The sequence below is a fragment of the Schistocerca piceifrons genome, chromosome X, assembly GCF_021461385.2.
Source record: "Schistocerca piceifrons isolate TAMUIC-IGC-003096 chromosome X, iqSchPice1.1, whole genome shotgun sequence".
Taxonomy (NCBI): domain Eukaryota; kingdom Metazoa; phylum Arthropoda; class Insecta; order Orthoptera; family Acrididae; genus Schistocerca; species Schistocerca piceifrons.
The window spans coordinates 350,133,721-350,146,350 of NC_060149.1; the positions used below are offsets into that span (position 1 = coordinate 350,133,721).

General features: G+C 39.6%; 1 protein-coding gene across 1 annotated transcript in view; it reads right to left on the minus strand.

Moving 5' to 3' along the window:
* Positions 1–12,630, minus strand: part of LOC124722880 (vacuolar protein sorting-associated protein 13A-like) — a 752,258-nt gene that overhangs the window by 111,899 nt on the left and 627,729 nt on the right. The window contains exons 55-58 of the mRNA XM_047248017.1: positions 8,683–8,848; positions 8,420–8,610; positions 7,984–8,179; positions 5,338–5,499 (exon numbers count right to left, since the gene is read on the minus strand). Coding sequence (XP_047103973.1) covers positions 5,338–5,499; positions 7,984–8,179; positions 8,420–8,610; positions 8,683–8,848 — 715 coding nt within the window. The remainder of the gene's footprint in view (positions 1–5,337; positions 5,500–7,983; positions 8,180–8,419; positions 8,611–8,682; positions 8,849–12,630) is intronic.

Genomic DNA, 12,630 nt, shown 5'->3' on the forward strand with positions numbered 1-12,630 from the left:
AGCTCTATATAAGTGCAAAAAGCGCTGGCTACTCGAGCTAATGAATAATTGTGTCAAGAGCGGCAAGATACCAAAATCTTGGTGGAAAGCAAAAATTATAGCTATACATAAACCAGGGAAAGACCGGGATGACTCCAAAAGCTATAGGCCAATCTCCCTCCTATGCCACCTGTATAAGGTATTGGAAAGGTTGATCCTCCAAAGAATTACAGATATGATAGAACCATTACTGATCCCTCAACAGGCAGTATTCAGACAAGGGAAGAGCTGCACAGCACAGGTGTTGAATTTGACACAGCATACAGAGGACAGCTGCCAAAGGTGGCAGATAACAGGAGCAGTGTTTATAGATCTTTCAGCCACCTACGACACTGTCAACCACAGACTCTTGTTGCTGAAGCTATACAACCTCACCAAGGACTACAAACTAACCTGTCTAATTAGAAATCTCCTGCAGAACCGAAGATATTTTGTGGAATATCAAGGACAAAGAAGCAGATGGAGGCAGCAGAAAAATGGGTTGCCACAGGGCAGTGTACTGGCACCCACCCTCTTCAATATATACACTAAAGACCAGCCATTACCAGAAGGAACACAAAGCATTATATATGCAGATGACCGAGCAATCACAGCACAAGATCACAGCTTTGAGAGGGTGGAGCGGAAGCTAACTGATGCTCTGAAAAAATTAACTGCCTATTACAGGGACAATCAATTGAAACCAAATCCTTCTAAGACCCAGACCTGTGCTTTCCATCTCCGAAGCAGACAGGCTAGTAGAACCTTGCAGATAGATTGGGAAGGAACCTCTTTACAACACTGCAAGACTCCAAAATACCTCGGAGTCACTCTGGACTGTGCTCTTACATATAAGGAACACTGCTTAAAAACAAAGCAAAACGTGGCTGCCAGGAACAATGTGGTTAGGAAGCTGACTGGAACAACATGGGGAGCACAGCCAGACACAGTGCGCACATCCGCATTAGCCCTCTGCTACTCTGCAGCTGAGTACGCTTGCCCAGTACGGTGCAGATCTACACATACAAAGAAAGTTGATGTTGCTCTGAATGAGACATGTCATGTCACTACGGGTTGTCTAAGAGCCACACCTGTGGAAAAACTGTACTGCTTATCCGGCATAGCCCCCCCCCCCCCCCCCCCTGGACATCCGAAGAGATACAACAGCATGGAGTGAAATGAAGAAGGCATTAACATCCGAAGCCCACCCACTACATCGCCACCAACCGGCACAGCAAAGACTTGTGTCTAGAAAGAGCTTCCTTCACAGTACAGAACCACTCACTGACACTACACATCAACACCGGGAGAAGAGATGGCAGGTCAGGTGCCAGCATCTGGAGGAGTGGCTGATCCCGCAAGAAGTTCTTCCCCCAGGCCACACAGAGAAATGGTCCACATGGAAATCACTCAACCGTCTGCGTTCTTCTGTCACAAGATCCAAGAGTAATCTGGAGAGGTGGGGCTTCCAGGTGGACTCTCTCCAGTGTGACTGCAGAGCTGTTGTGCAGACATCAACACATCTACTACAATGCACATTACCTCCAACTGTGTGCACCATGGAGGACCTCGTAAATGCTACACAAAGTGCATTGGATGTTGCAAATTTTTGGGCATCCACTGTATATATTAAAGTCACCTTATGTTAGACAACACAATCTGTGTCTAATCATTTATTTTATTATTGACTAGTTTAATTTATAAACCATAATGTATGTATGTATGTATGTATGTATGTAGTAATGTATCTAATATTGTTTTTTTTTTTCTTTTTTTTTTTTTTTTTTTTTTTTTTTTTTGACACGATAAATAAAATTGTTAGTTCAACAAGAAATGCAGTAGATATCAGTACTCTGATATCAGTGTGCTAGAATCAGTGAGATTGTTTAAACTAAAATGAAAGTAGTTATAACACCACTGTTGAAATAGGTAAAAGAAATGTGTAAAGCAACCATTTTAGAATCTGAGGATATTACACCTCTAAAGTCAATATATACTACAATTTCTACATATAACACAAAAGAAGCATTAAACTTAATGTGAATTGAGACTGGTATCACCATGACACAGACAAAAAAGGTTGGTTCCCCACTTGATTCAACAACACAGCAAAAGTCTTAAATACACTCCTGGAAATTGAAATAAGAACACCGTGAATTCATTGTCCCAGGACGGGGAAACTTTATTGACACATTCCTGGGGTCAGATACATCACATGATCACACTGACAGAACCACAGGCACATAGACACAGGCAACAGAGCATGCACAATGTCGGCACTAGTACAGTGTATATCCACCTTTCGCAGCAATGCAGGCTGCTATTCTCCCATGGAGACGATCGTAGAGATGCTGGATGTAGTCCTGTGGAACGGCTTGCCATGCCATTTCCACCTGGCGCCTCTGTTGGACCAGCGTTCGTGCTGGACGTGCAGACCGCGTGAGACGACGCTTCATCCAGTCCCAAACATGCTCAATGGGGGACAGATCCGGAGATCTTGCTGGCCAGGGTAGTTGACTTACACCTTCTAGAGCACGTTGGGTGGCACGGGATACATGCGGACGTGCATTGTCCTGTTGGAACAGCAAGTTCCCTTGCCGGTCTAGGAATGGAAGAATGATGGGTTCGATGATGGTTTGGATGTACCGTGCACTATTCAGTGTCCCCTCGACGATCACCAGTGGTGTACGGCCAGTGTAGGAGATCGCTCCCCACACCATGATGCCGGGTGTTGGCCCTGTGTGCCTCGGTCGTATGCAGTCCTGATTGTGGCGCTCACCTGCACGGCGCCAAACACGCATACGACCATCATTGGCACCAAGGCAGAAGCGACTCTCATCGCTGAAGACGACACGTCTCCATTCGTCCCTCCATTCACGCCTGTCGCAACACCACTGGAGGCGGGCTGCATGATGTTGGGGCGTGAGCGGAAGATGGCCTAGCGGTGTGCGGGACCGTAGCCCAGCTTCATGGAGACGGTTGCGAATGGTCCTCGCCAATACCCCAGGAGCAACAGTGTCCCTAATTTGCTGGGAAGTGGCGGTGCGGTCCCCTACGGCACTGCGTAGGATCCTACGGTCTTGGCGTGCATCCGTGCGTCGCTGCGGTCCGGTCCCAGGTCGACGGGCACGTGCACCTTCCGCCGACCACTGGCGACAACATCGATGTACTGTGGAGACCTCACGCCCCACGTGTTGAGCAATTCGGCGGTACGTCCACCCGGCCTCCCGCATGCCCACTATACGCCCTCGCTCAAAGTCCGTCAACTGCACATACGGTTCACGTCCACACTGTCGCGGCATGCTACCAGTGTTAAAGACTGCGATGGAGCTCCGTATGCCACGGCAAACTGGCTGACACTGACGGCGGCGGTGCACAAATGCTGCGCAGCTAGCGCCATTCGACGGCCAACACCGCGGTTCCTGGTGTGTCCGCTGTGCCGTGCGTGTGATCATTGCTTGTACAGCCCTCTCGCAGTGTCCGGAGCAAGTATGGTGGGTCTGACACACCGGTGTCAATGTGTTCTTTTTTCCATTTCCAGGAGTGTATAAGGGAATAAAATTATATATCACTACCTCCCCCCCCCTTCCCCCCCCCCCAAAAAAAAAGAAACCTAAAGGATTTTAGAACAAATGTATGGTTCATGCTAATAAAGCTCTGCATTCACTGCATGCTGGCATCCTTAGAATCTGACCTGTCATAAAAAAAAGCTGCACATTTGAATAACATGAGGCATATGTTTAACCCCTAAATGCCTGAATAAATTTCAAGATGAAAGATCAAAATCTAAATTGTTGTGGTTGAGGCGTAACTGAAACACTTAAGAGACTGCAGCAATTGTCAGAAGTGTTGGTAGCCTTATGAAGAATCAGCATCTCTAAGCACTGGCATTCAAAATCAGTTAACTTTCCAGTTATTATGAGAGCATTGGTATGATGTGAATTTGTGAAACTCAGCATTAAGGCATTCAGTTATGTTATCTGCTTCTGTTTTATACGCAATAGCAAGTAAATGGATAACCAGGTATGAATTATTTGCTGTAAATCTTACAGTCTGAAACCTACTTGATTAATGTGATTACCATCTTGACGTCATGTAATGGCCCACATAGTTCTGTAACAACTCAGAAAAAACAAGCAGTGACACAGAAATGAAAGAGAACTGCCCAAATGGATGCTAGCATCTACTAACTTACTAAATAAATGTTTATTTAGAAAAGCCTCTCTTAAATTCCAGGACACAATTTCAAAGTGATAACTGGCCTTTCATGGCATGGTGAAATATGAAAAGAATAAAGAAAAAATAATGAAACATCAAGTCCTGTCTCATAGATGACCCTAATTAATCTCCTCCAGGAAGTCAACTGCGTACAGCTACCTGGTGCACAATAAATGACAAAAGAAAAGGTAATACTACATTTAGAGCCATGCCTCCATAATAGTTTATACTGGAATTAACTGTGTGTAACTGTGGATTTTGTGTAAACTGTCACTACGAGGAGATTGATGTATGATAATGATATTGTTTCCTTTAGTGCTATATTGACTGAATGCAATGGACAATGAACTGTAATAGCGAATACATGTAAATCTATTTGTTGATCAGTTTACTTTCAAAAATAGTAAATAAATAACATATCTCTATTGCAATAGTGCACAACATAAAAATTGAAAAGTCCCCTGTCTCCATTCCCCAAGCCCTTCTCTGATCACAGCGCAGAAAAAGTTCATGGATAACACTGCACAAATTTTGTTAAAAATGACTACAGAAATTACATGGGACAGCACATAAAACTTGGTACAGATACATAACACACTTATATAATTTTTCAGTATAGGTGTCACACAGTGCTAGTGTCCCAATTGGAAGAATACTGTTAACAGTTATTTTACTTTTACTATTTTAGATGGTATGTAAAATATTTTATATTTAACTAAGGCTCAATATAACAATTGTTAACTGTATTCCACCAATTTTCAAATTTGACAGATGATATAGATAAAAGTGTTTCACTGAACCAGATTAAAAATAAATGCTACTGGGTTATGCAATAGCACAACATTATAATTTAGCAACATATACTATAAACAAACATAAAACGGGAAACTTGAGTCCCTAAAAATTTATCAAAATGTAAACCTACAATTAAAGACTGAAGCCTATACTTGCAAACATCACAAATACCACAAATAAAATATCAGTGAATAAAATTATATCTGGAATCAGTAAAATGTTTGTTATTCAATACAGAAATTTCACTGTGTCTTGAACTCTACTTTGCACATTATTTTTTGGCAATAAGAAATCCAGGCCTAGTACCTTTCTGTAGTCTTCACCAAAATTAAGGCTGGAACGGTTTTCACCTAAGGATGAGGATATAAGAGAAGCTGAGCCCATGGCACCCCCAATAATGTGCCCAAACAGGCTCTGAGCTCCATAGCTCAAGCCTTCAGCAAACTCTTCTGGACCTTCCATAACACCCTGCAAAACATGTAAAAAACAATTCTGCAGTGGATTATTATGAATAGAAAATCAATAACACAAATAAAGCTAGTAAAAGCCACATCTGTGGAAAAATGAATTTCAGTTTTAGATTCTGTGTGGATGAGTGCTACTAGGCAAGTAAATGATACATATCTGACTCCTCTAATAAAGTAAAAATTTGATAATTACAGTAACAAGAAACCTAAATATGACACACACACACACACACACACACACACACACACACACACACACACACACACACACACACACACATGCACGCACACTGCTTGACACAAAAACTGAAGAACTTAAAAGACATGTCAGATGTCAATATAACTTTGTATACATGCACACCATAGGGGTGGGTATGTAAATGATTAATAGAGTTGCAATTCTCTATCACAAGCAGAAGGGCCATCAAAGTGTATTAACATTGTTCATGTTTAGTGCTTTTATCAGGCACAGTAAATTGTATAAGAGATGTGACCAGTGTCAGATATTGAGTGATCACAGTGAACGACATGAAGAACATGCGTACAAGTATGAGACAGTGCTATCAGCACCTGAAAAGAGTTTGAATAGGGCTTCATTGTGAGTCTCCATTTGGCTGGCTGATGGAATCATCCTATATCCATATTTGTAGAGCAGTCAGCCGTAGTAGTGACCCCCAATGTTGGAACTTATAGGAGCATAAGGATAGGCATACATGTTGTCAAAGTTTTGGTCGACTGTGTCTGAGCACCACAATACAGGATAGTCAAATTGTGCAACAAGCACATTGAAATCCTGTCAAATCTGTGCCTGCCATCTGAGACCAACTAATGGACTCCCTGCAACATTCTGTGTTATTGCACACTATTGATTGGGGACAAGCAACAGACAGACAGAGGAATTACCACCCAATGTGTAGTCTCCTGTTAACATCTCAATAAAAACAGTAACATTTGAAGGTGTGCCATGACTAGGAAGCATGGACTACTGATGAATGGTGTTATGTTGTTCATCAGTGTACCACAGTTTTGTGCTACCCTTGATAACCATCATCAGACAGTATGATGGTAGCCTGGGGAGAAGTACCAGTTTTTCAATATTTAAGGCAAGCACAGAGGAGGTACTCCTGGCATCATGGTGTAAGGTGCCATTGGGTATGACGTCAGGCCATGAATGGCAGTAATTGAGAGACATCTGGACTGAACACACAATGATACATCACAGACACACTATTTTCTATGTGTTACCCCTCATGTGACAGTATGATGGTGCCCTTCTTTGCGATAAGGGTGTGCTAGGCCACACATGACCTTTGTCTGTGTGAACTGTACACGTGACATTGAGGTACTCCTGTGGCCAACAAGATCTGTCTCCGATAGAAAAAGTAATGGGTCCAGCTTGGATTTCAACTCCATCCCAGTGGCAGTATCCAGGACATCAAACCCCAGTTACAACAGTTGTTGGCCTGTGTGCCTCAGGAGAGGATATAACAATTTTAAGATACTCTTCCCAACTGAATCAGTGCACATGTCCACACTAAAGGGGGTATAACATCATCATACTGATGAGTGGGTTCATCCTGTCAAGCTCTTTAGAAATCTGATTCAGTTTTGTAATTACTGAAATAACATCACGTATCCTCTCAGTTCACAAAGATTAATTTTGTTTCCTCCTCCTTTTCTGGGTAACAAATTTTCTTTTTTGCTGTATGTGTGTGTGTGTGTGTGTGTGTGTGTGTGTGTGTGTGTGTGTGTGTAATTACCACCTCTTTCACAGATTACTCACTTATTTATTAGTTTCCTTTTCTACTACTTCACCTGAGACTGAAAGGTATGACAGTTAAAGATATACAAACAGTATGTTTTTGGAGAATGCTCCAGATACATCACAGCTTTTTCATATGACATAATAAAATATGAAATGAGCCTGTGTTGATACTGGTGCTGCGAAAAGAAAAAAAAAAAAATTAAGACAGCACGGGGAAGCTCTGCATTGGTTTCTCATGCAAAAATATTTGCATTTAGGGCCTTGGCACTAACCTGCCTATAGCTCTACAGAAAAGTGATGTGATTACTTGCATCATGAAAAAGGTAATATAAGATGAAAGTAATGCATTAAACTTTTAGAGGTATACAAATACTACCATAACAAACATTTAACATTCTTTCCACTAGGCATTGTTCACCGCATATAAGGAATAAATACCTCACTTTTAAATAATTTTATTTCAAGAATGGGTCTTATGGACCCCTTGATTATTATAAAAAGAACTAACTACTATAAAAGTTCATATAAATGTAAGTAAAAAACTGAACTGTATTAGTCACAACCACCTTATAGTTACACAGTCATACATTAAATCCAAGGAGGAATCATTCAGCACAGAGAAATAAAAGGGTTTCCAATAAATTCATGTGCCTTATATGTTAAAGATACTGGTAATCATTACATAAGAAGATGTCAAAAATCATGATATGGAGCTCTTACCAAAAAAGGTTCATAAAAGAACTCATCAGTACCATCTGAAAAGTCTGTAATTAATCCATATGGGTTTCCAAGAATATCAATACCCAAAACAAGAACATAAAACTGCTGAATTATCTGACTGAAGTAATGAGACTGAATATCAGAAACTTGTTGGCAGAATGTTGTGCATATTCCTTTTTGTTCATAATAAGCCATACTGAAACAAAGAACAAATCATTGTATGTATGTACATTGTCAGTGAAAAATATGCATTAAAGAAACAACAACATCATAAAGCTATAAGTACATAAGAAAATAACAAAGTATAGAATATTCTCCAAATTTATTTAGTAAATTTCTGTATAAACTCCCACAAATACTTCATTTAACATTCGACTTTTTTGCTTGATCAATAGTAGCAATAAGTGTAACCAGAAAATACTTCTTTCCTACTTACTTCAGTTTTACTCCTTTAACTTCAGTCAGGTTTGTGCCAAATGACGTTATGAAGATGTCAATCATATCAGAACTAAAGAAATGTTTCTTTCTTCTGGAGATTAATGGGCCATGACATGAGAAACTAAACAGAATTTTAAGAGGTGATAAGTGGATATACTCAATAACTATTTTTCGATCATTTATCGGTACCTGCGAAAAAAAATCTTTTTAGTGTTATTATATTCAGAGCAACTGTAAAGGGTGATAGTGAATTCAAGTTACCTTTGGCACAACATTTGCAAGAGGCATGTGTACTGTAGAAATATCTGCTCTCATTCTTACAGATGGCTTCACTTCATTCTCCCATTTTGCAAAAATATCATACACTGATAACAGAAATTCTGTGTCTATTTGGAGAGCAAATTCTTGTATTAGTATTTTTATGTACCTGTAAAAAACAGAGAACATTTGCAAATTTAACTAGCACTGAACTGTGCACCATATTTATGAAATGTTTTAGGAATCTGATATTTGTATCACATCACAAAAATTATAAGACTGTATCCTGTTTTCCAAATCATATAATTAAGTAAATTAAAACATTACATCAAGTGAAGAAACTACAACTAAGAAATGAAAAGTACAGAAAATTTAGGATATAAGAGAGAAAGAATTGGCGGAGTACATTGAAGGAAGATGGTCATAGAGGTAAAATATTAAAATAAACACAGGTACAGTAACAAAAAGAAGATATGTTCAGTAATACATGATTAATAGAAAGTTACAAACTGGAACATCATGCATAATATAAACTTCTTGATTATATGTACACACAAACAAACAATAGCTTTACAGGGAAAAGACAAGGTGTCAACAAGTGTTGTCATGATTTGTGTTTGTGATGTACTAACTGGCTTTCAAGACATGTTAAAAGAGTCCATTAGTTGGGAATGCTGAACTGCATAGTCAAGTTTCTTTTGATATGTTAACCAACATTCGGTTTATTGTGAACCAGCAATGATTACAACTACATGTAATGATACTAAGATGGCTGTTACAAAGCAGTTACTGGCCATAGGTCTCACATAATTCTGCACATCTGTTTCTTTTACCCGGGCAAGATGTAAGGAATTTTTGAGGACACTGTTCAATAATTGGTATAACTGGTATACTGCTCACAGGTTGTGGTAGTTAAATGGCAGCCTCAAGTGAGACACCTACAAATTTATGAAAATACAATTTTTGGGCATGAACTCTAAACTGAGACTTTCTGCAGTTAATAAGAGACATTTTTCCTGTGATGATCTTAGGAGAAGGTTGAAATTTAAAGCAATTGTAAACAATTTATTAGTGATTTATGGTCACTGGGGTTCATCAGTGTTGTTTGCTTTTTAACTTTAGGTGACACCTGTCACACAAGAAAGCAATAAGGATAAAGTCCTAGTAACAAGAGGCTCCTTCATTATATCCTGTGACTGGTATATGCATCAGGGTTTCCTGGATGTCAATGGAAACTTAACAGATTATTACCAGTCATAATAGCTACAGTTGCTAGAGGGCAGCTTTCCAGAACACTATTTACTGGTTTAGTAGAGGACAGAGGTAATTTTTATGGGTATCACTGCCTCATAAACTTTTACAGAGATAAGACAGAAGGTAAATTTTGATGATTGGACAATCTTTGAGGCAAAGTGGATGTTAATCAGAATGTATAAAAAAAATCGGGCATAGAGGAGTGAGATTGATATCTGGAAGGTATCATGGAGTTATGTGTTTGGCACTAGTGGAGGAGGCTGTACCTGCCAATCTTAAGGTGTTAATATTATGGGAAATGAAGCTGGGAGAGGAACCTAAAGATGGAAAGAACACTTGCCCTCACTTTTCAACTAGTTACAGTAAAATGGTACACTACTTATATGTTCCTCACTAGTGTCTTAGACAGTTTTTGTCAGCTTCCTCATTCCCTTAGATTCTCATATGCCTCAGTACCTAGCAGAATAATACTTCTTTCCATTTCCATCATAACAACAGAAGATTATTCTGGATGGTCAAAACATTTCATACACTGGATTCATTTGTTGAATTCTCTGCACAGCAGTAAGGCAGTCTGTGTAAGCAAGAAACTTCTTACCATCATCACATGTAACTTGTCTCAGTGCCTTTATAATAACACACAGGTCAGTACTGAGTACTGCAGATTCCTTTGGATTTCAGAATCTAAAAGCATTGTCTGGGAAAAACTACCTTTTCTCTTGGCAGTAGGTGATGTCATTAACTAGCATGTGAGTGCACTATATCTGGAAAGCACAGATCTCTTACTTCTACACTGCTGTTAAGATCAGTTGTTGCCTGGTCAAGGCAGCTAGTTAACCTTGCAGATTTCATAATTTTTATGGGGTTTTTGGTACTGAGCATTAAAATTTCCAACTGCCACATTTGTCAGTTTCTACTAGAGGAGGAACATTAAATTCACTACATTTTATTATATTTTTAGAGATATTTTGTCTAACTTTTTTTGGAAATAGAGCCAAGCTTCTAAGTTTCTATTTCCACTGGGGAATCTATGTACAAGTATCAAACATATATTTAATTTTAAGGTGCTCATCTCTATTATAATTTCTCAAAAATATAGAAGTACCATCAATTGGAAGTTTTGTCTGCAACACAGATAAACTATATTTTGGGTAATACATGTATGTAGAACGAGTATCCTATAGTCAGTGCTTGCTAATGCACAAGAAAATAATGTACAGCTTATCACATCAAAACCAGAATCAAGTCTAAATCCAAATGCTCGATTGTCAGGGAAGTGAAAAACATAGTTGAAAGTGCATTAGAGCACCAACGTACAACCAGAACAGAACTGAACACCTAAATGAGGAGTGTAGCTGTTTGTACAAAAATCAAATGTTCCAGAATATACAAACATTACAAACATAAGAAATTTCAATAACATTCCAGAACTGATAAATCCTTAATGGCTACTAAATGTGGGTGGTTGGATTTGAACTGTCACCCTGCAACATGTTAGTCAGTGACACTAACCACTATGCCACACTGCATGCAGCACATATCTTGACATTGCTCCCTCTCTTTAATGAGAAGGCCTCATTGTCAATCTGTGACTCTGTGGTAGTAGGGCTTCATACGGAGTACATGGACAACATCTCTGCACTTTCATCTCTGTGATGAAGTGTCATAATCCTCAACATCAAATGTAACACCTGACAGGTGATGAAGGATACAATATGGCTGCAAATAGTACTTTAGTAACATTTCCAATAGTCCCATTTACCACATCAGTGTAAAAATCCATAACAAGTCTCTCAGGCTGTATTGCACTGGCTGGTATTTGATATTACAGTGGTCTTTGTCTTCATCTTGGGTGTCCAGTGCTTGGATATGAGTGAATTGTCTTGCTTCTTCAGTCCTGGTGATGAAATGGTTCACATAGTCATCCTGAGTATTGTTCAGCTGAAACAGGAACAGTATAGCCAATGCCATTCAGCGTTTTGTAGTGTTGTATGTGAATCTTATGAGATGCAGTACTGTATTCCAGTCGCTCTGTTCAAGAGCATATCTGCCAATATATTATTAAAGTGTTCTGTGAGACCATTCATATGTGGATGGTTGAGAGTTGTTATCACTGGGTGATGCTGCAGTGTAAAATAACCTGTGATACTAATCTTGAATGAAAAACTTTTGTAAAATCATAAATGATCACACATGTGACTTGGTGCTTCAAAATGATATCTTCTACAAGAAATCTCACAATTTCCAGAGCCTCAAGACTCGACACAGATTTGGTGACAGCATAGATGCGGTAGTCAGTGCAGACTATTATCCATCAGTTCCCATTTGTTGACATCAGATTCAACCCCAAGAGGATGATTCCAGTTTGGTAGAATGGTGCTGCTGCAGGTGGAATTGGTACCAGATACCCTGGAAGTAACTGTGGCTCACGGTTCCATCACTGGCATTCCATACAAGGGCTTATACAGTGTCTAACAGATTGATAGAGACCTGGTCAGTGTAACTTGTGTCTATTTCTGCCTAGATTCTTCATGAATCCCAGGTGAACAGATCTTCAACCATTGTCAAAAAATATCAGGATAGCTGGCCATAGATGAGTTGGGCTGATGAACAACTATTTTTTCCCCATCATGCCATACTTCTGCTTATAGAATGTTCTGTTTATGAACTGGAGTTCTTCTGTGGCCAGTTCCTCAT